At 48.0% G+C, this 27,334-nt stretch overlaps 2 protein-coding genes across 4 annotated transcripts in view; one reads left to right on the top strand and one right to left on the bottom strand.

The window, feature by feature from the left end:
* The window catches only part of magi1b (membrane associated guanylate kinase, WW and PDZ domain containing 1b), a 101,381-nt gene that overhangs the window by 20,077 nt on the left and 53,970 nt on the right, over window positions 1-27,334 (top strand). For both annotated transcript variants that reach the window (XM_084704593.1, XM_084704592.1), the window contains exon 2: window positions 20,252-20,368. In XM_084704593.1, coding sequence (XP_084560719.1) covers window positions 20,252-20,368 — 117 coding nt within the window. The remainder of the gene's footprint in view (window positions 1-20,251; window positions 20,369-27,334) is intronic.
* On the bottom strand, window positions 23,008-26,847 carry LOC146272561 (uncharacterized). Of its 2 annotated transcripts, XM_084704595.1 has the most exons (3): window positions 26,317-26,847; window positions 24,960-25,850; window positions 23,008-24,867 (listed from the first exon to the last, which is right to left on the bottom strand). In XM_084704595.1, the coding sequence occupies exons 2-3, from the start codon at window positions 25,695-25,697 to the stop codon at window positions 23,125-23,127; spliced, it is 2,481 nt and encodes an 826-aa protein (XP_084560721.1). In that variant the 5' UTR covers window positions 25,698-25,850; window positions 26,317-26,847; the 3' UTR covers window positions 23,008-23,124. The 2 variants fall into 2 exon arrangements, with proteins under 2 accessions (XP_084560721.1, XP_084560720.1); XM_084704594.1 differs by lacking the exon at window positions 26,317-26,847 and having other exon boundaries at window positions 24,960-26,164.

The raw sequence follows: 27,334 nt of genomic DNA, 5'->3' as shown, positions 1-27,334 counted from the left end.
GCAGTAAGACTACATTACCTCTGTAGGTCTGCAGTGAGACTACATTACCTCTGTAGGTCTGCAGTGAGACGACATTACCTCTGTAGGTCTGCAGTGAGACTACATTACCACTGTAGGTCTGCAGTGAGATGACATTACCTCTGTAGGTCTGCAGTGAGACTACATTACCTCTGTAGGTCTGCAGTGAGACGACATTACCTCTGTAGGTCTGCAGTGAGACTACATTACCACTGTAGGTCTGCAGTGAGATGACATTACCTCTGTAGGTCTGCAGTGAGACTACATTACCTCTGTAGGTCTGCAGTGAGACGACATTACCTCTGTAGGTCTGCAGTGAGACTACATTACCTCTGTAGGTCTGCAGTAAGACTATATTACCTCTGCAGTAAAAACTTTCATGTCTAAGGGCATGAAGGAATTTGTTTATGAACTTAAGACAGAAATGGAGAGCAAGGAATGGAGGACAGAGACAAAGTGAAAAATCAATTCTTTAAAGAAACATTAGCGTGAAGCTGAACTTTGGACCTCCCTCTACTCCTTCCACTGTCCCGGCTCTACTCCCTCACACTTCCATCTCACCTCGATCGATTTTTCCACATTGTAAATACCCCTACACTTTTCCCTCTGAGACAAACCATTCAGTTCCTCCACTAATTCACATTGACTGGACCATGATGTATATTCTGTTCTTCAACTTTGATTAGAATACCAACCGTTTCCTGGTCTTCCATCGTTCTTAAGTGTTCTATCGTGGAGAGGATGGGAGAGTGGAGTGGAGGGGGGTGGGGCAAGGAAGGGAGGGGAGAGGACCATAGATTTCTGAAGCTAATTCAATAGCCTGTTCTTTTCTGTTCTTGCTCATAATGAGATTGGAACACAGACATTTGGTCCCCCGATTAAAGCGTCCAATCACAGAGAGGTTGTGGAGCGACAGGTTGCCGTGACCCAGCTCTAATAGAGAACGTTATCACCCAACCAGGCACTGTTCCTTAATTACAAACGATGCAGACGCTGCCGTCGCTGGGCCAAACGTCTTACAGATAATAGACTTGGTTAGCGTTGCTAGCGAGTCAAGAAAATTAATTAAATAACTTTCCTTTATATCGGTACATTTAATGGGTTCATTGCAGTTTGAATTAGATCATTTTACATTATCACAGCAAAGATAAAATAATGAGAAACCAAACACTAGTCACTGCAGAGTGCACAGCCTCACTGTGCTGTCAAAGTCTGTGGCGCTTCCGGGCAGTGTGAGAGTGTCCTCTGCCCAGTGTTGGGCAGCATTAGCCTCCCTGTGATAGGGATGGAAGCAGACAGGGAGAAAGGCTGCTGGCCCACACAGAAACAAACACTACAACACTGTGTCTCTGCCATGCCCCTCATCACTGCATCCCTCTCAGTTTGTAGGCCACTTACCTCATAATACAGAGGACGGATATGGAGAAGCTGTTGGCTATGCCAGTTTGTGTGTCTGTGTGTGTGTGTGTGTGTGTGTGTGTGTGTACGCGTACCCAAAACACTCCCTCACTCACCCCATCGCCTCTATAATCTAGTGCTGCAGCATGCTACCCGACTTGCTACATCACGACATGCCTTTATAATGCACATGTCATTGATTTTCCACAACACATCTGTCGGCCACATCATCATTTTTCCAACTGACCTTTTTACCTCAGAGAGAGCTGTAGGCTACATTGTTTGCATAGATCTGTTAGTAAGTAGCGTTGATGGGTGTATAAGGGCAGTGCTGACTGACGTTAAGGCCTGCATGGTATTGTTCCACTGGGCTGGGGTTCTCCTCTGGCTCTGATAATATCCCCCACAGGATCTATCCATTCATTCTTAAAGCTGCAGAGTACCGTGGAGGGTAGTGTGTCTGTCGTAAATTGCTCATACTTATTTTTGGAAAGGCTGCAACAACACGCCTCTGTTGGTATGCATTGCCAAACATCCCATTCCTACTAAAACCCAGACCATTACTGCATGTCGTGACCTTCTTTTGTTTGTTATAGAGCCCTACTTTCCTGCTCTCATATCCCAATGAAGGACAATTGCATTCAAAGATTCTATTTGATGATCCCTGCTCCGGAGCACAACTTTACTTGATGGAACTTTCCGGTCTTTGTTTGGGGATAGGGGGCTGTCTGAAGGAGGATGTCTGTCCGACACACAGACAGGTTGCATGCTGGGCTGGAGAAGGAGAAAGACTGAACAGGGTTATTAGTGTGCTTACTGAACTCCTGTGTGGTTTTTGGTTGGCCAAAAACCACACAAATAAAAAATAAATAAATAAAACAAGTTGGAAAATTCTAGTCAAAACTAAAACTCATTTTGTTTTACTTTTAAATGTTTATCATCTGGAACATTTTTAATACTCTTTTATGCTGAACCACTAGACAACATGTATCGTTTCAGGATCTTAAGTGACCCAGCAAACAGACGTTAGGGATCAGAGCATACACCATTAACATCAGCCCTCCAGCCAAGGTTTCCATGATATTTACAGCATCTGTTAAGGATAAAAACGTCAGAAGTGTGTGGGTCTTTGCTATTAAAAGCCCAAAGCCGTAGACGTGTAAATGACATCACTGAGCAGGGCAGGTCAGGGCCTATGAGTCATTCAGGGTCCAATGTCAGAACGCCCTGGTCATGTGACCATGGCAGTTAGAGAAATGAGTGGCTCTGGTAGACAGCACTATTGGCTGTGATGTTGACCAAGGGTTTAATGACTAGCTGTAGGTGTTGCAGATTATCACTTCATTCAATGTCTCAGTGGAACAGCCTGAAGTTGTGTTCATTTGTAAGCCTATTGGATGGAAACATGTTCTCTACTTCAATAGTCACTTTGACAATACATACACACACAAACACACATTCCTACGGAGGTTGCTCTGTATTCCTGCATCCTCTCAAAGATGTTGAACAACACGTCGCCTAATAGTACTGTACAGTAGCTCATTAGAGGAGGTGTTGACCTGACCCAGAAGATAAGACGCTGTAAGCTGAACTGACTGCCCAGTGCAGCATTATGAATCAGACAGAAGATCCCTCTGCAAACTTCTCTCCCTGCCTCTTGTGATTGATCAGACTCTGTGGTGAGCTGCTGTAGACCATTAGAAGTCAACAGCTTAGGGCAGTGTAGTTTCACAAGTTATTCAGATCATTAGAGGCACTTAACAAGGTTCTACCTCTGTGGCCAAAGAACCATCAGCATGCGGACCACCTCAGAATGGGCTTTTAATGGCTCAATTAGTTACTACGTGAGCGATGAAGAATGCCATAACACCATAGAAGCAATCAGACAGGCTTTTTGTGCATCAGAGGGGCTTCATTTGCCATCCTTTTGAATTGATTACGGACCATTCCTTAGTGGGCGGGACTGGGGGGAAATTAACAAGGCATAAACACACACACGCGCACATGGTCAGTACTTTACAACGGCAGCGGTGCTAGTATGAGATACCTTGTGTCTCAATTATCTGCCTGCTGCGATTTTATGTTACTCCAAACCTTTACTTGTGTTATTGTTTTGACTGCATAGATCTATTTCGGAGCCAAAAGAGACACACCCTGATATTTATTTTAAAAACTCTCTGCTTTACAGTTCTTTAGGGAAAGCTTGTGGAAATTTCCCATGTATGAGCCAGTGGAAGAATTTTCACCCTTTTTTCTTTTTTAACCCCCTCATATAGCTAGCCAAATGCTGGGCTCATGAGCGTGTTTCTGTCCTGTGCCCTAGAATGGAGATGTCATGGCATGATTGGATCCTGTGTGGGTAGTGTGTTGGCTGGTGAGGGGTTAAGGCCATTGTTGAAGCGCCAGCATTGTTTGGAGAGCTGTGTCTAGTTCAGTGGTCCTGCGAATAGGCTGTGCTGCAGGATGTGTGTGTGATTGGGGGGGGGGTGGGGGGGGGAGGGGGGTACGTGAAGCCAGCTAACTGTTGGAACATGGTATTGTACGTATCTCTCACTGTCTCATCTTTCTTCCATTGGTTAAGATTTCAGCTCTCCTGTCTGCTTAGATACCAGGGGTCTTCCTTGCTTCTGACTGGCTGAATGCAGAGGTCAAGGGTCATGACATTACCAGCCAATCATCACAGTTGTGTCAAGTCGTCATTTATTCATTCATCACAGTCTTTTAATCTAATCTCTGGTTAGAAGACGTTTCCACCAGTGCACTCAGTGTTGAGCAGATTCTCCACTCGCATTTTCCATGACAAAGAATCTGAATGCCACTAGAGATGCTGTAGAGTGGATGAGCAACTTGATTGAACGAGGCCTAGTGCTCATTGTCCCTCTACTGAAGGATGTAGGTAGGCCAATACAACCTGCATTTGAATGCGGCAAAGGTTTTCTTTTGCTCTCTCGGGGAACACAACTACAGCTAACTTCTGATGTGGACGTAATTTCAATTCAAAAGCCGCCGTTGCTGTCTCAGCACTTAGTGGAAGTAGTAGGGCTGTCATAAAACAGTCTGAGGGAGTTTCAGTTTAGAACAGAGCTTCAGCGTAATGGCCCCTGTAGAGGCAGTCCAGCCCCTTGATGCTGAGTCCGCAGGGGGAGGGAGATGAGAGGCACAAGGGCATTTAATTAACTGCCTCAACACTCCATGTGAATCTGGTGTATTCAGTTGCTAAGTTAAAGAGAGCAACACATAACCAATGACACATCAAAACTTGCATGATTGTCATCTGACTTTCGGTGTGTGTGTGTGTGTGTGTGTGTACCATTATGACTGTCTCTGGGCGTTGGCGTCGAAGCAGGAATGTGGGGCCAGGAATGTTGTCCTCCATGACTCTTACAGTTGGGAGTGTCATAAAGAGGTCCTGTTTGATTTAGTTACCCCGAGGGAAACTGGCACATCGAACTTTGTGTGTGTTTGATTTCTTCTGTCTGTGTTGGTCTTCGTTGCTGTGTGCTGACTGCAGAGGTCCGGCTGATATTAGCAGTCCTGTATGTGAAGGATGCAGAGGCGTGTCTGTGTGTGTGTGCGTGTGTGTGTGTATGTGCTATATGGGGTCTGGGAAATCGTGTTAGTGTTCTGCTCCATGTGGACTAGTCGTGTGTTTGTGTGTGTTGTGCTACGTGGACTAGACCTGTGTGTTGAGCTACGTGGACTAGACCTGTGTGTTGAGCTACGTGGACTAGACCTGCATGTCCTATTAAACAGCCAGGCCCTGTAATGTGTATGTGGCCACACCTCAGTGCACTCAACAGGCTTCTGTGATTGGAGCCTAATTGCAGATAACTAATCCTCTTCCTGTTTCTCTGGAGACCTCATGGTTTCCCAGCTTCATTCTGCAGTCATCTGCATTCTGCCTGTGTCTTGACACGGTATGGCTTTGGCCTCAGCTGTTTGGGAATGGACTTGTTACCATCCAAACGAGCGGAAGCCAGTTCAGTTTGTTGTCTGTCTGCGTCCCTATCTGATTGATGGGGCTGTGATTGTGTAATGGAGTCTGGTTTGGCCCCTGCCAGCATCCGTGTCCGCTCTCTGCCCCGGAGGGCACAGGAGATCTCATCTGAGAGAGACAGGCAAAGATCCTCCTTAGGATGATCTCTCTCTCTGCTCTTATCTCCCTCAGCTATTATGTTGAGGGGTGGTGGGGGCGTAGCAGAAGGGTGTAGGTTACAGGGAGACGAGGAGGCTGGAGTCTTGCCAAATGGATAAACTGGCATTTCTGTCTCCCCTCCCCGCCCTGTCATATCCTCCTCTTCCCTTCCCTCTCTTTCTGCTATTTTCATATTCCTCTTGTCTGTTCTCACCTATTTGTTCTTCCGTCAAGTCTGTTCTTTTTGCTCTTGTCTAGTTTCTTTGGAGGTTCCTGGGTAAGGAACGATCACGTTTGAGATATGACAAGTGCAGGGAAGAGAGAGAGGAGTAAAGAGGAGAAGTGGATAGGAAGTACGGGAAGAGAGATGAGAAAACACAAGGCAGGGTTATGGAAATGTATAACTCTGTCTGCTTCTCAGTTGGAGCTGATAACAGCAGCCCTGCTGATGAGCCCCCAGCTCTGGCTGCTGTGTCACCTTCATACCGGTCCCCCTTCCTTCTGGAAGGCAGGAGTCCTGTTGATACAGCTGGCTGGAGAAAGCAAGCCTGGAGCAGTGTGGCCCACTGTAGAGCTGGAGGGAGTCCTGAGCTCTCGTTCACTGTGGCATGAACTCAGGCACCCCAGAGCTCTCTGTCTGTCTGTTTGTCTGTCTCTCTCTCTCTCTCTCTCTATGTCTCTATGTCTCTATGTCTCTATGTCTCTATGTCTCTATGTCTCTATGTCTCTCTCTATGTCTCTATGTCTCTCTCTATGTCTCTATGTCTCTCTCTATGTCTCTCTCTATGTCTCTCTCTATGTCTCTCTCTATGTCTCTCTCTCTCTCCCTGTCTCTCTCTCTCTCTCTCTCCCTGTCTCTCTCTCTCTCTCTCCCTGTCTCTCTCTCTCCCTGTCTCCCTGTCTCTCTCTCTCTCTCCCTGTCTCTCTCTCTCTCTCCCTGTCTCTCTCTCTCTCTCTCTCTCTCCCTGTCTCTCTCTCTCTCTCCCTGTCTCTCTCCCTGTCTCTTTGTTCTCTCTCTCTGCTGACTCACTGGCTGTCTGTCTCTCTCTGAGAGAGAAGGTGCACACTGCACCTAACATCTGTACAGAAAAGGTTACACTCTCTCTCTCGTGTCTGTTTCTTTCTTTTTGTTTCTTCATCTTAAAATTATTCTTCAGTTGGTAATGTTTATGTAGCACAAGTGCAATTTCATTCAGTAAAAAAAAAAAAAAACACAAAGGAAACGTTTGGTTGATTCAATAAAAAAACTGTCAAAAGGGATTCTATTCTACTGTGTGTTGATTTCCCATGTAATGATCCTTTCTGTATGTCACCCCTCTCTCCTCCTCCCCTCTTTCCTCTCTCTGCTGGGGGATCATTCATGCTTCCGCTGATTTGAGAGTGGTGTCAGCTGTCGAGTCCCTCGGACGATTTATGTGACAGATTAATTCTCCCATCTCCACTGAGACACGCTGTCACCACCACCATCTCCTGCCTCTGTGATCCATCACCTCTCTCTCTCTCTCTCTCTCTCTGTCTCTCTCTCTGTCTCTCTCTCTGTCTCTCTCTCTGTCTCTCTCTCTGTCTCTCTCTTTTTCTCACACGCACACACACACGCTCACACACATTCACACAAATGGACTCCTCACTCAGTTTTAAGACAGACTGTCTCTACACAGGCTGGCAAAGTATGGGCATCACCTTGTAACTGTTCCTGTGTTCAGCAGCAGGCTGCACCACAGAGGTGTCAAGTGAGCTGCTGTTATTCTTTAGAGATAGATTAAGTGTGTGATTGTGCGAGAACGATTTTGCGAATGTGTGTGAAATGTCATTCTTGGATTGGCACGTTGGATAGAAGGAGATGCTGGCAAACCATTATTCAAGAGGGAAAATGTCCCCCTATGTTATGCAGTAATGTTAGCTTTGGGCATGCCTCTCACACACGTCTTGAGTTTCCTCCAGAACTGCTCCTTGAAACCACCACTGCAAAGCTCCTGTCAACACCAAAAAGACTCTCACGAGACAGCACATAAGAGGCCCATTAAAACTAGTGTTTCCACCAGATTGCAGAGGTTTTCTCTCACTAATCAGGTGACATATAAATATGTCATTATTATGAGTCCGGTGCAACGTTTTTATGTTTGTCTTGGGGTCTCACCCATATTCTTGAGTGTGATCAGATTTCATAATGGAATGTTATTGCCCATTATCTCCTCAGAAGCAAAAGCAAACTGAAATGCTGCTGATTCTTGGCTTCACAGGAAGCCACCCCGTGTGACCCATTCTACTTTATCACCTCCACACTTGCTTTTGTTTACAATCAAAGCTCTGCTGAAGCGGAGCTTTTTCTTTTATTCCCCCTCCTTTTTTTTTTTTTCTTTTTTTTTTTACAAGACTTCAATAAAGGAAGTGCTCCTAGTCTTGGTGATTTCCCTCGGAAGACGGATAAATCCTGGAGAAGGACCGCGTCAGCAGGTCGCTGAGCGGCCTGTTCTCGTCTTCATGCCATTTCATTGATCCCTAGTGTCCCTGGTGTCCCTGGTGTCCCTGGTGTCCCTGGTGTCCCTGGTGTCCCCAGGTGTCCCTGGTGTCCCCAGGTGTCCCCAGGTGTCCCTGGTGTCCCCAGGTGTCCCCAGGTGTCCCTGGTGTCCCCAGGTGTCCTTGGTGTCCCCAGGTGTCCCTGGTGTCCCTGGTGTCCCTGGTGTCCCTGGTGTCCCTGGTGTCCCTGGTGTCCCTGGTGTCTCAGGTGTCTCAGGTGTCCCTGGTGTCCCTGGTGTCCCTGGTGTCCCTGGTGTCTTAGGTGTCCCAGGTGTCCCCAGGTGTCCCCAGGTGTCCTCAGGTGTCCCCTGGTGTCCCCTGGTGTCCCTGGTGTCCCAGGTGTCCTCTGGTGTCTCTGGTGTCTCTGGTGTCCCCTGGTGTCCCTGGTGTCCCAGGTGTCCCAGGTGTCTCAGGTGTCTCAGGTGTCTCTGGTGTCCCAGGTGTCCCCAGGTGTCCCCAGGTGTCTCAGGTGTCCCCAGGTGTCCTCAGGTGTCCTTGGTGTCCTTGGTGTTCCTTTCTAAACACACGCCCCCCAGACATCTGCCTTCCTGCTTTTGCGTGCCATTAAAAGTACATACAGTAGCTCTCGGTTGTACCCTGGTGTGTTGTTGGTGCATTCCTGCGGAGTCCTTCAGAAGGTAGATGAGTGTCTTTCTCTGCATTCCAGGGTTCTGACTTTGTGGAATGAAACCATCATGAGGATGGAGGGATGAGGAGAGACAGTGAGTTGGTCAGAGAAAGCTCTGGAAGAAAGAGGGAGAGCTAGTAAAAGAATAGGGTGAGAGAGGGAGAATGAGAGACGCAGAGAGATAGAGAAAGAGAGAGAGAGGCCAGCTCTCTGAGCTTAAGCCCAGCTGAGGCAACGTAGTAAAGATGATGACATCTTTTCCAGTGAAAAGGCTTTCATCCGTTTAATGGCCCACAATCCCCTGGGCCTACATGCCGTCGTTCTCCTTGGCATCGCTGGCGTCTCTGCCCTGGAAGATTCCTCTGCCTGCTGATCTCTAATCCACCAAGCATCATGCCCACCATGTTCACCTCTTTGCACACACACACACCGCAAGACACACAAACGCACATACACTCATATATGCACACACACACACACGTACACACACACACGGAGGGCTCTAGAAGATGAGGAGAGGTTGGAGATGCAATTTTAATGCCACTTTTCTATTCTCAGAACATCCTCTCTCAGACAGACAGACAGACATGAACATGCAGGGGCCATGTTGCTGTCAGTCTTAATCTCATTCATTCATTGATTCAATCATTTAGCAAAATGACTCTTATCGTCCGTTCACCGACCGCTCACACACAAAGCACAGTGTGACAGTGAGTGACAGTCAGGGAGAAGGAATGAAGCTGAGGTGTTGTGGCGCAGTCCAGCGTGCAGGAGGGCATGGTGTTTGTTGGACCAGTGGTACCAGCACCACCACCCCCTCAAAAAGGGCTCTGGCCTATAGGAAAGCCTGACTCTCCAGGGCTGACGTCAGGCCCAGCCAGTGGCGCTGTGGCTGGTCGTTGGTATAGGGGGCTGGGTGTGGGGGGGGGGGTGCAGTTCCTGCTCACTCAGCACATTCCCCAGTAGGGGCACATCTGTGGCACAGGCTCAGCCAGCCCAGCCCTGCCCAACCTCACTGGAGCCCTGCCAGCACACACACACACACACACACACACACTTCCTTTTACCCTCTCCTCTGATACCCTTGCTTTCTTCCTCTGGTCAACCCACCACCACCACCCTCAGTATACTTTTCCCCCCTCTCTCCCTTCAATAAACCCTCTCCTCTATGCCTCCTCCCCCTTTTGGACACCCCTCCCTCTCTACTTATCCCCCACAAGACTCATTTGCCTTACATAACAGATGTCTCATTCCCAGACAGAAGTTGTTCCCAAACACAAGTCATGCCCCTATGATTCTCAACCGAAACTTGAACTGCTGAGTCGGGATATGCAAAACAGGCACAAGACGCACTAGCATGCAGTTCTAGTCCAGCAGGTGTAGTACACTTACTGAGCACACTATAACTCAAAACGCACCAATCTGATGGTGGGCCCCAAATGTGGGGGGGGGGGGGCGGCGGCATCAGAGAGCTGCTTCCGACATGGTTAAAGTAGTTACTTCATTACTTATTCAGCAACACTATAACAAGCCTAATAGCAGCCTTACTTTCCTCAGCCTTGGTTTTCAGGACCAGCTGCTGTCAGTGTCTCCCTAGGCAGGAAGAAGCACCAGTCCTGAAGCAAACAGGATACTCCTGTAGGGCAGTAAACACTGTGACGCACTAAACGTGACTGGGATGATCTGGGATGAGTCACAACTCACTTGATTAAGGTACTATGAAAGATCAGTCAGTTACAGCAGCAGGCTTCGTGCTCAGAACAAACTGCCCACATGAAATGACAACCTCTGTGGTCTGCTATTAATGTCTGAGACGAGGCCAATGATGAGGTGTGTTGTGGGGGCGTTAAGGTGGGCATCAGACGGGTCATGAGGAGGCTCTGTGGGGGGTGTCCTCTTACCAGGCAGCAGTTACAGAGGCTGGATTTTAGGTGAACTAGGGTGTGCTCAGCCTGTTAGCTGTCTCTGATGCTGCACCCGGATATTAAACTGTTGATGCAGTCACCATACTGCATTCTGCAGGTGTGTGCGCGTGCGTGTGCATGTGTGTGTGTGTTGCATGGGAGTCAGGTGGCTGAGCGGTTAGGGAATCGGGCTAGTAATCAGAAGGTTGCCAGTTTGATTCCAGGCTGTGCAAAATGACGTTGTGTCCTTGGGCAAGGCACTTCACCCTACTTGCCTCGGGGGGGGGGGAACGTCCTTGTACTTACTGTAAGTCGCTCTGGATAAAAGCGTCTGCTAAATGACTAAATGTAAATGTGGATGTCTCAGCCATGCATGGTCGCAGTGAAGAATGCAGCCGTTAACTTAGAGTGTGCACCCCCTCTCCCCGCTGTTCCAGCAGAACCTGTTCAGGGCAGTGTTTACAGGGCTTCCATTACCAGCCTACTTCTCCCACTGCTCTGGAATTTGTTCAGGCCCCGTTGTGTAAAGTTCACATTGCTCAGTGGGCCAGAGGAGAGAGGCCTCTGGGCTCTGCTATGTAGCTGCCTGGGTTTGGTGGAGGACGCCAGAGGGCTCAGTGCGGATGGAGTCTGGCCAGTGTCACCTCCTTGCCAAACACCGGCCTGCGTCCTCTGTCCTGATGTTAAACGCTGTGAAGGGACGCCTGAACAGCCAGCTCATGTCAGGACACAACACTCTAACCCATGCTGGCTGGCTGGCTGGATGGCTGTCTAGCTGCCCACCTGCTTAGCATTCAGACAGGATGAGCTCAAGCCATGCAAGTGCAGTCATCGTTTCTAGTGTTTGTGTGTGTTCTTGACCTCTTGTGTGTGTTTGTGTCAGCCTGTGTGCTTGAGCGTGTCCCTGTGTGTGTGCGTGTGGCAGTTACCAAACTGCCCTCTTTCTTTTGCTGCATTAGACTTAATTCACTTCCTCTGGCTCACTGGGTACCGCCTGCTCATCATGCTAGCAGGAGCATTCTTGAAGCCGCGCCGGTTATATTTAGTGCTCTGTGCTCCCAACCACACAGTGATGTACATATGCGTGCACTCTCACACACACACACACGCACATACACACACACATACACGCACCTACACACACGCACCTACACACACACACACACACACACAAGCACGCAATAAACTGTCCTCATAGATTCTAAGACATAGAAAAAGCAAACTTTGTATTTAACAAGAACGAGGAGCAGACAAGGTATTTTACAGAGCGTTTGGTGAATTGTGTTAGAACGTTGTTGTGTACAGGCGATGTTTGGAAGCCCTTGATCATGCCCCTCTGTTTGGTTGCTCATCCTCTGTGTTTATGGTTCATGGTCAAAGCTGTGTGTGTGGAACGCATCCTAATGACACTCCCCCTTCTGGTCAGAGGTCAGTGTTACACCAGTCGTTGGGCTGTTGGCTGTTTCTGACCCAGAATCGGGCCTGTATCTAACCAACATTGACGGCTACATGGCTTCTGGCTTGCACAGCTTGTAGTCCCTACCTCCCCCCCTCCCCCTTCCCGACCCCTCTACATGCAATATGTTAATGCTGTTTGTGTGAATGTGAGGGAGGCAGAGTGGTTATGTAGAGGGGATGGCTGCTCTGTCAGACAACACAGAGAATGACATGTCACATGACCGCTTTGTCTGTTTACAGAGGCGGGCATATGTTTCACTGACACACTTCTGTGTGTGTGTGTGTGTGTGTGTGTGTGTGTGTGTGTGTGTGTGTGTGTGTGTGTGTGTGTGTGTGTGTGTGTGTGTGTGTGTGTGTGTGTGTGTGTGTGTGTGTGTGTGTGTGTGTGTGTGTGTGTGTGTGTGTGTGTGTGTGTGTGTGTGTGTGTGTGTGTGTGTGTGTGTGTGTGTGTGTGTGTGTGTGTACGTGTACATGGAACATGTATTGTGTGTGAGTTAGTGTGCCAATATTCTGCGTTAGTGACTGACAATTAGACAGCAGAGCAGATGGAGTTTGAACCAGGTTTCTCATATAAAGAATAGGTTCCTCTGTTTGCGTGCGTGCCGTTCAGCATCCTGCCTGACTCTGACTCAGCATCATGACAGGAACAGGAAACTGGGTCAGCCATGCCCGCTCCAAGGGTCAGGGAGTGAGGAGGGGGAGAAGAGGAGAGAGGTCAGCAGAGGAGGTGTGACTACAGGGATGTGTGAAGATGGTTGAGGAGGGGCGGCAGCCATAGCAGATGAACTGAGGAGAGAGGGAGATCGATGGTGGTATAGATTGATGTGTCCTGTCTGAAGCCTTTTGACTGGGAGGACAGAGAGAAGGAGAGGAACATGGAGATGGTATGCTTGGAGCGAAGGCTCCCAGGCATGCTCCCACAGCAGGCATCTCCAATGACGTTGAGTGACAACTGCCCCCTGGTGGCCATCTTCATAACTGCCTCTCGGCTGTGTGTGACTTCCTGCAGACCTTATCAACACTGTCTCTCTCAGTCAAAGACATGCTCCCCGTAGGCCAATTAGGAAGCGGTGAATCTTCTGCGACAATCTCTTGGCAAAGCAAACAGACCTCCTTTTAAAGAAAAGACATGAGATAGACCAGAGAGAATGATGATTGTCTTTCCCTGCCCGACCCCCCTCGGTCTGTATCGACCAGAGGGGTGAGAGGAGGTGCTGGGAGCTGCAGGGTGCAGCACTTCATAGCTATCACACTGAGGGACTGTGGACGCATCAAGCTACTCCTGATTCAACCCCAGCAGTCACCCTTTTACCCCACAGAGGGAGGGAGGGAGGCCAGCCAGGAGGGAGTCTGTAGTCTGTATGGTAATGTCATGCAGGGAGCTGGTAGGGTGTTCACTAATCACTACCACACAACCATTGGTAATCATGCTGGTGTAGCTTGCTTTCTGTCCTGTGATTGAGATCTGAGTAACCCAAGTTGGCTGGGAGGATTCAGGTAATATACTGGAACCAATCCACTCGAGTTGGTGTGGTTTGTTTTGGTTAAACATTGCTTATTTCCCAGCGACGTAACAACCATGACTTTTGTGAAATCCAATACCTAACCCCTCTACTATACAGCACTGTTTAACTTTCTCCTTTTCTGCTCACGGATATCTCTTCATCTTAAATCCTCGTATACCTCGTATATCTAATGTGTGTGTGTGTGTGTGTGTGTGTGTGTATAAACTCAGCCCAGCACGGAAGCACTGACCAGCACTGAAGACACACTTTGGCCTTGGATGTTACCAGGGCTCCAAATGAACGTCAGTCCGTCTTATGTCTGTATGTTCGGATTTTTTTCTTCTTTTCTTTTTGGCAGTTATATTAGCCATGTTGGTCCCGTTATCGGCCGTTCAACCACTTTTAATAGAGTAAAGTCAAGTTTGACGATATGCAAGACATAGAGCTACTACGCACATGGGCGGTGGCAGGGTAAGGCTGGTTGGGCTACAGCCACACCAAGAATTGTGTCACCAACTCGTGAATCAAGCCAGAAAATTGGCTATTCTATTGTGTATGTATTGACGTTGAAATTAAGACATTGATTTGAGCCCCACGACTTCATGGATTACTTAAATAGTGTTGCAAATAACCTAGACCCATTTAAAAATCCAAAAACACAATAATTTACATTTTGGGACGGGTCAAGTTCAGTTTGTAACAGTTAATTTTGCACTTTGGGACGGAACTATGAGGGAAACAAGCTCTGGATGTTACACACTGCTCCTTCTCTCTTTTGCTCTCTCCTTGTCTCTTTCTTTTTCTCTCTTTTTCTCCTTTCTGACTTTCCTTCTTTCTCTGTTTTCTGGTTTCTGTCTCAGGTCTTTTGAACTCTGCTCTTTCCTGTTTCCATATTACATCCTCTTGAAGTCTGGGGCTCCTTGCTGCCACCTCAGAACTAGGAGATTGATTGTCCTTAATTGTCCTTAATTGTCCTTAATTAACCCCATTGGGGTCAATACAGAAAGTCGGTGGTAGACTCGGGGGAGTCAGATGGCTGAGCGTTGAGGGAGTTGGGTTCGTAATCAGAAAGTTGCCAGATCGATTCCCCGCCGTGCCAAATTACGTTGTGTCCTCCACCCTACTTGCCTCAGGGAATGTCCCTGTACTTACTGTAAGTCGCTCTGGATAAGAGCGTCTGCTAAATGACTAAATGACTAAATGTAAATGTAGACATGTGATTAGCTTCCGAGCCCTCCGAGCCCTGGCCTCCCACCAGGAAGCTCAACATGAACAAAGCAAATCCACTCCACCAAGCCTTTATCCCAGAGCTGATACCCTGAGATCCCCTCCTAGCCCCGGCCATCGCTCCAGGTCATTATCTGGACTTTGTGGATGGAGGTTGGACATGTCTGGACTTCCCCCTGTTGACTGTGGTTGAACACTGTGGAGGATGAAGCTGAGGGTGACGTGTGTGTGTGTGTGTGTGTGTGTGTGTGTGTGCGTGCGTGCGCATGATCAGGTGCACAGACTGTTGATATTAGCTCCAGGTTGGCTGTCTGAACACTGTACAGATTCTGACGTAAATCGTATGAACACACACAGACACACACACACACCGGTACAGACACTATGAATCTCAAAAGCCTGTATGAGCCCTTGTTGCTCTCTCTCGTGCATCATAGGAGGAAATTGACATGTCTGAGAGCAGAGATCCAGCACCTGAACTGAATCCTGGGAAGCATATTTTCTCTGCGTGGAGGACTGCGATCAATGAAAGCAATCTGGAGCAGGAACCTCAGCCAAATCACGATACCATTTGATGTTTCTGTACATTCCTGCTCTCGTCTCATCTGTGTTCATCCCTAGCCCTCACTGTAGATTACTTTGTAATGTTGCACGCCCCTGGCCCTCTGTTTAAAGCACGTAATCAAAACTCAATTTAGGTTCTTCCACCTAAGGTGGGAGTATGAGGGGAAACATTCCTACTAGAAAATAAACACATCCATCATCCACCGCTCCCCGTATCAACACAGCCATGTCTGCAGGCGACCTGTTTTCTTCCAACTTTAGTTATCGTTCCTGGAACAAATACAGGTCAGCGCCGTCTGGGGAGAAAAGGTCATCCACCCCTCGAACCAGTAGAAACATGGAAGTGAGGAGGTTTTTTTACCGTGTCATGATGCTGATCCTTTTGATGTTGTGTTATAATGTTATCATGGTGCTGTACTGCAAGTGGAGGTACAATACACCTGAGATACAGGATCTGAGTTGATGTTCTGTATTGTGTGTGTGTGTGTGTGTGGCAGCGGGAGTTTTATTTCCTTAATGTTTCATCTTACCTATAAGAAATTCTTATGTTCGGCCATTTTTATTAAATACAAATTACCATTAAAATATGAAGTACTGGTAAGTAGAAGAATCTGTAGATTTAAATTGTTTGCAGTTTGCACATTTCAAAAACCCTCCAGTAGGGGGCACCAATCTAAGCTTGCTGTGGCCACAATGGAAGCCTGGCTAATCTCACTGGGTTGCCATGGTGACAGGGCCCGGCTGTGACGCAAGCAAGGCTTAATGACGAGGAATAGAGGGCAGTGTTGAGCAGTGTTGAACTGAGATATATACACACACACACACATGTACACACACACAAACAGATGGAGTCAACCAGGGAGAGAGATGCCCAGAAACACACACACACACTCTCACACACACACTCACACACACACCTGGTCTCCTGTCTTCTCCAGCAGAATAAATCCTGTGTCTGCCCCGCCGCCATCTTTGGTTATTTTGTTACACGGGTGGCAGACTGTTTAGTTCAGCAGCGCTCTGCCCAGCCAAACAAGGCAGTGCCTAAGGACTTGGCTCATCCAGTCCGACACCCACCATCACTGTGTTACTCCTGTCATTGGTGGGTCTCTTGGAAACATCCTTATCTTAAAGGCTTGTTTTGTTTCTGGTGCAAAGGTATGGGCCCTCTTAAAACACTTTGAGTTCATTGAGTAAACCGGTCAATTCTCTCTGTTTCCACTCATGTGGCCCAGCTAGTAAGTGTGTAGAGATTTTGTGGCTGTGGCTTTTTCCATGATGTGAATAGAGTGACTGCAGTGGGCTGAGTGGAGGGTTTGAGTGGTGCCATGGCTGGGTCTGCCTGTCTCAATAGCTGTCTGGGGGATTCTTCTGGCTGCCTCATAGCCCCTCTCTCTCTCTCTCTCTCTCTCTCTCTCTCTCTCTCTCTCTCTCTCTCTGTCTCTCTCTGTGTGTCTCTCTCTGTGTGTGTGTCTCTCTCTGTGTGTCTCTCTCTGTCTCTGTCTGTCTCTCTCTCTCTCTCTCTCTCTCTCTCTGTCCTTCAGCCCATTTCTTTCTCTCTTAGTCGCATGTCTCCTTGCTAAAACCCCAGACGTTTTTAGAGGGCTTAGTAGAGGATATATAGGCACTAATTATCTGTGTAGAAGAGATTTGGGTAAGTGTTTGGGGGCCAACTGTTGCCTTTGCCCTCCACCCCTCCTCCCACCCCCCCAGATGGACTGTAGGGCTCCTGTCCCTTCACCCGAACTCCAACCATCCGAACCAAGCCTAGCAGGAGCTTCAAAGGAACACTGTCCTGAAGGTCTGGACAAGCCAGCAGCTTTCAGTTTCCTGTGGGTGGCGTCCCTGTGTGTTCAGGCCAAGTCACAGTCACAGTTCCGTTCAGTGTCCCTTAATGGGCTTATGGTGTTACTGGTCTCCGTAGCGCAGTGTTGTGGCTGTCAGGGGGCTTGGGGGAGTTAAACTGCGAGCTTGATGACCTCTCCTATATGTTTGTGTACATAGTGTGTGCTTTTCTGATGAAGACTCCCCAGGTATTAAGAGACGCTGTGCGTGTTGGGGCTTTATCCAGACCCTTGGTGATTACCTCCAGGAAAAAGGGGCTTGTACTCCCTTCACACTGGGGTGTAAGCACAGTCTGGGGCCTGTGTGTGTGTGTGTGATCACCAACATATGTGTGCATGTACACCACGACATGTATCGACATGTTTTCTCAGGTGTGCATTAACTGGCTTTTGTAGGCTACATCTGCTTCTCACCTTAACAGAGGACCCTTAAACTGAATGTCCCCCCTCAGTTCTGCTGGCATGGCCGGCCTGGTATTGGTCAGCATTTACAGATTGCCGACCCCAGAGATAAGAGGCAGCAGGATGGATGAGCTTCTCTTGGTAATCAACGTGTCCTTAAGTGATTGCGTCCCTCCCCCTCCCCGCGTCACTCCCCCTCCTATATCAATCAGACAGCCCAGCTTTCAATGCCCACGTCACCACAGGCATGGCTCTGCCTTGAAGAAAGCTGTCTAATTTCCTTTAAAAGGTTCCTGGTTTAATCAGGGTGGAGTCCGAGCTGCTGGCAGGATACGCAGAACCGGATTAGAGGCTCTTGTGGCGGCGATACTGCATACTGCTAGGCTAAGCCAGGCTAGCTAGCCTCAGGCCTCCAGTATACCTAGGAAGTCTGTTCCATTGATTCTAATGGAGACATGGCTACGTCCATTCTGCTGTTCTCGGTATCGATATGCTGGTGTGGGTGGAACAGGCCCTCTCTGCCCTTGCTCTGCTCAGACTGCCAGGCATGCGACTGTAGGTCGGGGTCTACCACAGGGGGTTTCCCTTCTCCCCCCCTCCCTAGGAAGCAACTAAATGGAGTGTGTGTTTGTCCATGCAGTGGTCTTGCATGCATGAGGTCGGAAGCTTTATTGGCCTGAGTAATGTCTGGCAACCTGTTGCACGGATTACAGCCCAGGCTGGGTGGCAGGGGGCTAAAGGCTGAGTTCACTCCCAGGAAGAGAGATGGTATACTGGCACTTACCACTCCCTGCCCTCCCCCCAAGCATTCCCTGTCTGGCAGAGAAAACATGGCATTTTACAATTTTACTGTAATTTGTCAAATAAAATGAAGCCAGACTGTTATGTCTCTGTGTCTCTGTAACTGGACCTGTTAGCCTGTGCTCTGTATTGTCTCATTGTGGCCCTCGGTCCAGGATGCTCGAGTGCTAGACGAGGCTAGTAATCTAATTAAAGATATACCGCTAAATTTGCTACACAGTCTACACACTGTGGAGGAAATCAGGGATTTTCTTTCACAACACACACACATGCGCACATACAGTTTCCATGGAAACCAAATCCAGGGCTTTTTATCAGCTAAACTTTGTTGGGCTCAGCAGTCATTCAGAGAGGATTGTGTTGGAATGTGAAATATGTTTATTGGGAGATGGGTGTTGTGTGACTGGAACACAGAGACACATAGAAACTTCTGGAAGGCCTGTTGGCTTGGGATTGGATCCATACACACCCACCGTACGAGTATTGACAGCAGATGGTCTAGCTGTAGGAGGTGGCTGCACTATTATAACAGACAGATGTTCAGATCGGCAAGCAGGCAGATTGATAGGTAGCCAGACAAAAAGCCAGGCAGACAGACATTCAGATAGACATCCGGTAGGAAGGCAGACAGACGTACCGTATTTTTCGGACTATAAATCACACTGGACTACACATTGCATTTATTTAGACATTTCACAAAATCCAAATCCAAAAGACCAAGAACAGATATTTAATCTAGTTAGGTTATTCAACTACACAAAAGCACCCAGAACAACAGGCTGAATAGGTGTCCGGTATGTTAACGCAGTGGTTCCCAACCCTGGTCCTCAGGGCACCCCTGTCCTGCATGTTTTAGATGTTTCCCTGCAACTCCAACACACCTGATTCAAATGAATGGTCGTTAACAGGCTTTGCATAACTACTATAACAACCCATTGATTGGAATCAGGTGTGTCGGAGCAGGGAAACATCTAAAACATGCAGGACAGGAGGTACTTGAGGAGCAGGGTTGAGAACCACTGAGCTACACAATAGCATAAAGAACATGCCTGGGAGGCTGAATAGGCTAAATCAAGGGTTCCCAATCCTGGTCCTCAGGCCTCCCTGCCTTGCATGTTTTAGATGTTTCCCTGCTCCAACACACCTCATTTCAATGAATGGGTCGTTATCTAGTTATGCAGAAACCTGCTAACAACCATTCATTTGAATCAGGTGTGTTGGAGCAGGGAAACATCTAAAACATGCAAGGCAGGGAAGCCTGAGGACCAGGATTGGGAACCCCTGGGCTAAATTAACATAACAAGCTAGCGAGTCCAACAAGCAAGTCAACAGTAAACCAGTTCACCAAGCTCGCAATCTCATTCCACATCACTGAATCCGTTGAACTCACTGGTTCATGTCAGTCAGTATGAATTGACATTTAAAAACATGTTAAATTATATATATTTTGATATGTAAGTCGCAACTGACTATAAGTCGCAGGACCAGCCAAACTGTGGAAAAAAGGTGTGACTTATAGTGCAGAAAATATGATATGTAGGCCGACAGATTGACAGATAGTTGGAGAGGCAGAGCAACAGGCAGAAAGTGGGAGGTCTGGGAGAGAAGGAGAGTCTGTATTTGAAGAGATCCGAGTTTGGAGCCAGGTACCCCTTCCATGTGACAGAAGATGTAACAGAAGATGTGCCATTCATTTCCACACAGACAATTATCCTTGATGTACATTCACAGTGTAGGTGTTTTGCAAGCTGGCCATGTAGCTAGGATAACTGGGACTACAAATGCGCTGCCTCGACAGCCATCAGCGTGTTGTGATGTGGTTAACACATGGCTTCCTGTTTGTCCTGCAGGAAACAAGCTGAACAAGGACCTGAAGCACTATCTGAGCCAGCGCTTCCAGAAGTCCTCTCCTGACCATGAGCTGCAGCAGACCATCCGAGACAACCTGTACCGCCACGCCGTGCCTTGTGAGTACGCCCCCCTCCTCAGTCCATCCCCCCTCCGTTCATCTCTTATCTCATTTCCTCTGGGTGCCGTTAAACAACATCCATGTGGATCTATATGTTGTGACCCCCCTGCGCCCCTACTCCCTTTTCCTGTACCCTGCTACATCAGCTGATGAATGGACTCTCATCAGCCTGGAATTTTATTTCAGACAAACGCTATTTGATTAGAGTGAGCTGGGCCTAGAGCACTAGCGGTCAATAGAGCAGAAGTCTCTGCCGAGGCAGGATCAATGTCCAGTGATGAACCACACAAGGTCTTGATCTAAAGAACATGCCCTTCCTAACCCTTTCCTTAACAGCATTGTGGATTCCCTTGGTCAGTCCCAGTGGTGTGGGGACTAGTGGATAGGGACTGGGACTAACCCCCAGATCAAAAGTGCTGTGTAGACACAGAAGAAGAGAGACAATGTTCTCTCATGTCTTCACTCACTCCACGTGATCACAAATTCTGCTGTGTGGAGACAGAGTTCCCTGGGGGGATATGACCACAGCGTGCCTGACAGACAGGTGGGAGGGACGAGGAGGGAGGGAGGGAGGGACGAGGAGAGGAGGGAGGGACGAGGAGAGGAGGGAGGGACGAGGAGAGGAGGGAGGGACGAGGAGAGGAGGGACGAGGAGAGGAGGGAGGGACGAGCAAAGGAGGGACGAGGATGGGAGAGGAGGGACGAGGAGGGAGGGAGGGACGAGGAGGGAGGGAGGGACGAGGAGGGAGGGAGGGACGAGGAGGGAGGGAGGGACGAGGAGAGGGGGGAGGGACGAGGAGGGATGAGGAGGGAGGGATGACGAGGAGGGAGGGAGGGACGAGGAGAGGAGGGACGAGGTGGGGGGGGAGGGACAAGTAGGATGAGCTGAAGTTGTCACTCTTCCTAACTAGAGTGCTGTCTTCTAGCTCCACACAGTATTGCTGTTGATGTTGAACCCATTCACAAAGTCCTGTGTTTGAACACCCTGCGTGTTTGTTGAACATGTATTCATTCATGCTCATTATTTGTTTGCCCAAGGCAGCTTTGGCAGAAAGTAAATGGACTGATATAACTAGCGTAGCACCACATGTCACTTCTCTCACCCAGCCTACATGTTCACAACACATATACTGCACATGATTTAAACATGGCCAGGTTATTTGCCGCTAATTGCTTTTCATTGGTGTATTTCTCACATTATGAAAGATGTCTGCTGGTTCCTTCTCCCAACAGCAACACCAATCCCACTCTCATTGTTTTCATCACAGTGGCTTTCCATTGCTTTGTTTCACTACCCTCTTAAGCTAATTGCTCTGTGAGTGTGTGTGTACGTGTGTGTGTGTGTGTGTGTGTGTGTCACTGGCTTAGTCACATGGGCTCTATAACATTTACCCTGGTCACCAGATGTCAGCCAGAAGGGCATTGGGTTTGTGGGAGTCTGGTCATCCCCATGCAATTTTTTATCAAATGTGTGGTCTAATCTTAAACTGATTGAATAATTAAACTGTGTGTATGAAGATAACAAGTAACTGAATAGTTTATTTATGTTTTAGCACTGTTCCGCTCATTACTGGTGTGTGAGTGTATGATGGTCTAGATCTTGGCTGGGGTCACTTGGGGCGTGTGTGAGCCATGAGTGGGATTTTGATTAGTGTACAATGGCATCTGGAGGGGACAGATGGAGGGCTGGTGCCTGGAGGTGGGATGAGCGTCGAGGACACTGCCCATTTCAGACTCACCCCTGACTGGGGAGATTGTCCTCAGACTTCCCCCTGAATGCCACCATCCAAAGTGGTGCACGCCTTTTTGTTTAACAAGCTGAACCCTTGAACCGCTTGACCAGCCCAGAGGGTGGTCCCACCAGCTGGCTGGTGACCAGAGGGTGGGGAGCAAGGGGGGTTAAATGACATTGGAAGAGTGATGATGGGGACAAGTGACCCTGACCAATAATTACTTTCTCTCCATCTCTGCCCGTTACTTCCAGTGTCACCTGCCAATACCCCCCCCCCCCCCTTTCTCCCCAGTATAGGATTGGAAACAGTCTGACTTCTGACAGGGATGTTACATTGGGCTTACAAGACAAAAAATGATTGGCTTACACCGTGTGTGAGCAACATTGATTAAGCTGATGGGATTTGGAGGGGACCCACATGGTTATAATCAAATAAGTCCCCATGTTTCTCAGCCACCTTGCTATGTCTCAAGTGGCTTGTGAAGTCACATGCTCAGGAGCAGTTGCCTGTTATGACCCACAACTGTCCTGTCTCTGCCAGTACAGGAGTTTGATGAGGGGAAATTCTTCCGTGATGTTTGTCATTCCTCCCCTGCTGCACAGATACAAGGTTAGGGTTACTGATAGGGTTACTGACAAAAATAGGGTTACTGATTGAGTTCAGGTGACAAAAGTTATTTTGTTTGCAACCTCGAGAATTCAGAAGATATTTAGATGATCTTGATTCTGGTGTGGTAATACAATAAGACACCTACTTTTGTCTCGATGCTGTATTAGAACTGAATGTATTAAGTAAGCTTTAATCTTGGTCATTAACTGTGATTAATAGATTTGGAGAAATAACAACTTGAAAGAAAGGAAGACAGAGACCATGCATTTAATAGAACTGATTTATTAATGTATTCATAAAACGAACATGCTCATTATTCAGATAACTTAAACTGGCAATTTGGTAAGGCACATGCAAACAGGTCATGAAAAGGATAAACCGTAAAAAATGTCCAAAACAAATAGTTTGCTGCTCAGAAGCTCTCAACTTTGACACTCACAAACTTCTCTTCCTCCTCCTCCTTGATGCTCTCAACAAGCTCCTCCTCCTTAATGATCACCAGCTCCATGTCTTCCTCTTTGACACTGCTGTTCCTACAGCCCTGCAGTCTTACCCGAGCCAGAAGCCCTCTACCTGATGCCCACGGTTCTCCGTCTTTGAAGCAGTCGATCAGGTGGTCCTCACTGCCATCAGGGGCCACTGTCAGTCCGCATGCCTTAAAGGACTTCTTTAAGAGGCCCGGGTCCATCTCGCTCCACACCTTGAGGACCCAGTCCACAAGCAGGCGGGGAGTTGGAGCTTTCAAGTGTCCCTCAGATGTGTATTGTTGGTCCGAATCTCCTGTCGTCCAGCTGTCATAGCAGTCCTGAAGACCGGCTATGAAGGGCTGGTTCCACATGTCGGGGGCGTGGATCCATTTTGTGCAGCCGTCTGGGATGACGGCGGTCGTCAGGTCGTAGCCCTTCTGGAGCTCCTCTGTCGTGGTAGCGCTGGTGTGACAGGAGCACGAGTCCCAGACCAGGAGACGAGGAGCCAGGCTGATCTTCCCCAGGATTCTCTGGAGCCAGTCTGCGGCCAGTCTGTCATTCATCTTACCCTGTTGGTTGGATGCTACGACAACGCCGTTTATGCCTTGCAGGGCCTTCGCGTCTCGGACCCGTTTGAAGATGACGTAGGGCTTCAGCTTTGTACCGTCTGCTTTAGCCGCCAACACCACAGTTACGTGGCTTTTTTCTTGGTCTGTGGCTCTCAGTGGACCACTGCGCTGGTCTTCAGTTGATCTGGCCGTGTCAAACCACACTTCAGTCTCGGCCATGGCGATTATGTTGTTGTCCTTTATTTCTTTCTGAGCAATCGTCTGTGTCGTGTCCATTAAATAAGACACCACCTTGTTCATGACTTCCCCGGCATCTTCTTGGGCGGCTGCAGTGCTGCGCCGGGCCGCAAACCCGTTGCGCAAAAGGAATTTTTCCAACCAGCCCGCGCTGGCAGTAAATTCAGGAGATCCACCGTCATTCAGGGTGGTGTAGAGCTCCTTTGCTTTACTCCTGATCATCCTTTGAGACACCCTCATTTGTTTGGCCCGGAGGCCCTGGATCCATTCACACATTTTCACCTCCAGCTCATTGCTTTTCTTCTTCCTCCCCCCACCCCCTAGTCTGGCTCTCGTCTGGTCCAACTGTGACATGCTTACAAGGTCTTCTTTTTGACTTTTCCAATCTCTCACTCGTTTTGAATCAATATTAAAATGTCTGGCAGTTGCCTCTCCTGAATGTTGCTCGGCGTAGTTGATGACCTGAAGCTTGAATTGGATGTTGTGTTTTCTTTTGGTTTTCCCCATGGCTAGTGAAGACAACTTCTTTTCAGGGAAAGTACCTGATTCTGATTCTACATTGCTTTCAGTAAAGCTGTCAAACTCACTTTCTTCTGAGTCTGAATGGAAAAGAGCTAGTAACTCCTCTGATAAGCGTGGCCTAGTTGCCTCTGCATTGTCCTCGTTTTCAGTGTCTGAGTTTTCTGCAGTAGCTTCACCTTCACCTGGCATTATTCCCACCTTTCTGAAACTGTTGACGATGGTACTTTGCTTTACTCTATTCCATGCGGTCACCACCCACGAACAGGCATCTGAAAACTTTGCCTTTTTAAGTTTTCCTGCTGGAGTGAATTTGTGCTGGCCTTCACTCATCCACTTTTCCCACTCCTCTCTGACGTACACCTGAAATAAAGCAAAAGTGGTTTCTCAGAGTTATAAAAGGGCTCGACAACTTGAATATCATCATTTCAACACTGTAACATATATGATCTTACCTTAAATGCATGGTTTACTCCGACATCTAATGGCTGAAGTTTACACGTCAGGCCTCCAGGGATTATGGCTAACTGTGAACGCTGTTCTTTTATTTGCTTTTTGATCTTCTCTGTCTTGTGTGCTGCCATAGAGTCCATAATGAGGAGACCTTCCGGATTAAAGAAAGACCCTGGGCGTTTTCTCCAGCACACCTTAAGCCATTCGCTCATCACTTCTTTGTTGACCCTGCCTTCCTTGTTACACATGACAAAGCAACCAGGAGGAAACTTTTCTCTGGGCATGGCGACCCGTTTAAAAATTATACACGGAGGAAGTTTAGTGCCGTCTGCCATACAACTTAGTACAGCCGTAAAATGGGTCCTCTCCTGTCCAGTTGTTGTCACTTTCACAGACTTTTCACCAACACTGGCAACTGTTTGGGGAGCATCAAAAAACATGGGTACTTCATCCATGTTCCCAACTTTACTTGGTGGGAAATTGTGTTCTATTATAATCCCATGGACAAATGATTTAAAATCCTGTATTTTTTCCTCCCAGCCATCAGGTAATTTCTGTCCAACAGTTAAACGGGCTCTGATAAATAAATTGTTCCTCTTCATAAAGCGGAAGCACCAAGATGGGCTCGACATAAAATCATCATGTCCCATTTCCTTTGCCATTACACTGGCTTTTAGTCGAATGGCTACCGTACTCAAGGCTGTCCCGGCATCTCGCTGCGCTGTGATCCAGGACGCCATCTTCTTCTCTAAACGTGGCCAGCGGCAGCGTTGTCCTCGACCAGCAGCTCTGGCGGTGGTTTTCTGCTTTTTCAGGACATTTTCGCGGAGTCTCCAACGACGAACCAGGCTTTCATCTACTCCATGTTCTCTTGCTGCGGCACGGTTTCCTTTCTGTTTCGCAAGTTCAATTACTTCCAGCTTCATGGAATTTGTATAAGATCTTCTAGAAGATGATGGCGCAGCTACAGATTCATTGTGAGGCATTGTTTATACTTAAACTTTACTTTTAACACACGAGGGAATGTGAATACAATGTGACTGATAGGTTCAGTCTGCAGTATTTATACAGATACATTTAAATTAAACATTATCAAAGAGTTGAGGCATGAGGTTAAGCATCTGGACAGTGGCACATCATTATTTTGTAGGCTATAGGCCAATGATTAACTACTTATATTTTCCTAAATGTAATACTACTACATTTGGTTTCTACTCCCCCCCCCCCCTCCCCTTTCTTCACCTCTCCTGGAGCTGCTCCTTTAATAGTGTTTTTGTTTTGGATTACTGTTGAAACTTTAAAAGTCCCTTGTAAAACAGCTATTATAAGAGAGAGGAACGAACTGTTTTCTATCATTACCCTGATTCCTATTGGGAAACATCAGATTCTTGTGGAGTAAACATTCGCAGTGCTCTCAATCTGGCTATTTTTCTCCCCCAATCTTCCTGGCGCCTTTCAGCTTCTAGGTGGTCGTCGCTTAGCATTCACAATCCCCTTCTCCTGCCCTCTATCCAGCGTCCTTCACTCCCGCTTATGCTGTACAGCGGCTGCAACTGTCTCTGTCACTGCAGCCTCTGCTCCCTGTCCCCCTCCGCTGTTTCCCAGAGATCGTACCGGAAGAAGAACGCTGCAGAAGAACTGCCTGTGTTTTTGTCCCTTGTTTTGTTTCGAAGCCTCAGAATTGTAGCTGTCGTCTCGGAAGCGGCAGAATCTCCGCTGTAGGAAAGCACGTGGGCTTTGTCCGCACAGCTCAGCTTCCACAGTTGCTTCCCCGCTCTGTTTTCATTTATTACATTTTTTTCCTTTACACTGTGGTGCTCCAGCAAGGTCGTTAGCTGATAGATAGGCTAGAGGAGTGGCTAGATTTGTGGAGGTGGGGGTTACAGCAGGGATGGGGGAGGGATTTGGGGTTGGAGAGGGGGATGGGAGAAAGGAAGGAAGGAAGGAGGAGGTACATTAACACTCCCATCAGCGCAAGCTTTACTAGCCTACTGTAGCACACAGCTACAGCTCTACTAGCCTAGTAGCACACAGTTACAGCGACACATTGTTAGATTGTTCCTTGTACAGCCTGTCGGTCTGTGCTTGAATGCAGTTTGAATACCGTTTTCTGAAAGCCTTCCTCCTCAGAGAACTTGTAATTCAGTGGCGGCTGCTGGTCTTTCAAATAGGGGAAGCTCATTTTTGGCCTAAATCCTAATTTTGCTAGATCACTGGCTAGTTCACAGACATCGAGTGAGAGACTGTCCAATTATAATTTCTGGTAGATAAAGGTGCATATCGCGCGTCCTGATTGCGTCTGGGGGGCGGGGGTATTTTTTCATGACCTCGCCTGTATACCACCTGTGAATAATATGGCTTGATATGTAACAGTATA

Source organism: Hypomesus nipponensis, chromosome 9, assembly GCF_054491055.1.
Source record: "Hypomesus nipponensis isolate SF chromosome 9, ASM5449105v1, whole genome shotgun sequence".
Classification (NCBI taxonomy): domain Eukaryota; kingdom Metazoa; phylum Chordata; class Actinopteri; order Osmeriformes; family Osmeridae; genus Hypomesus; species Hypomesus nipponensis.
Note: the sequence above shows the minus strand (reverse complement) of the source record. Positions and strands in the feature narration are given on the sequence as shown.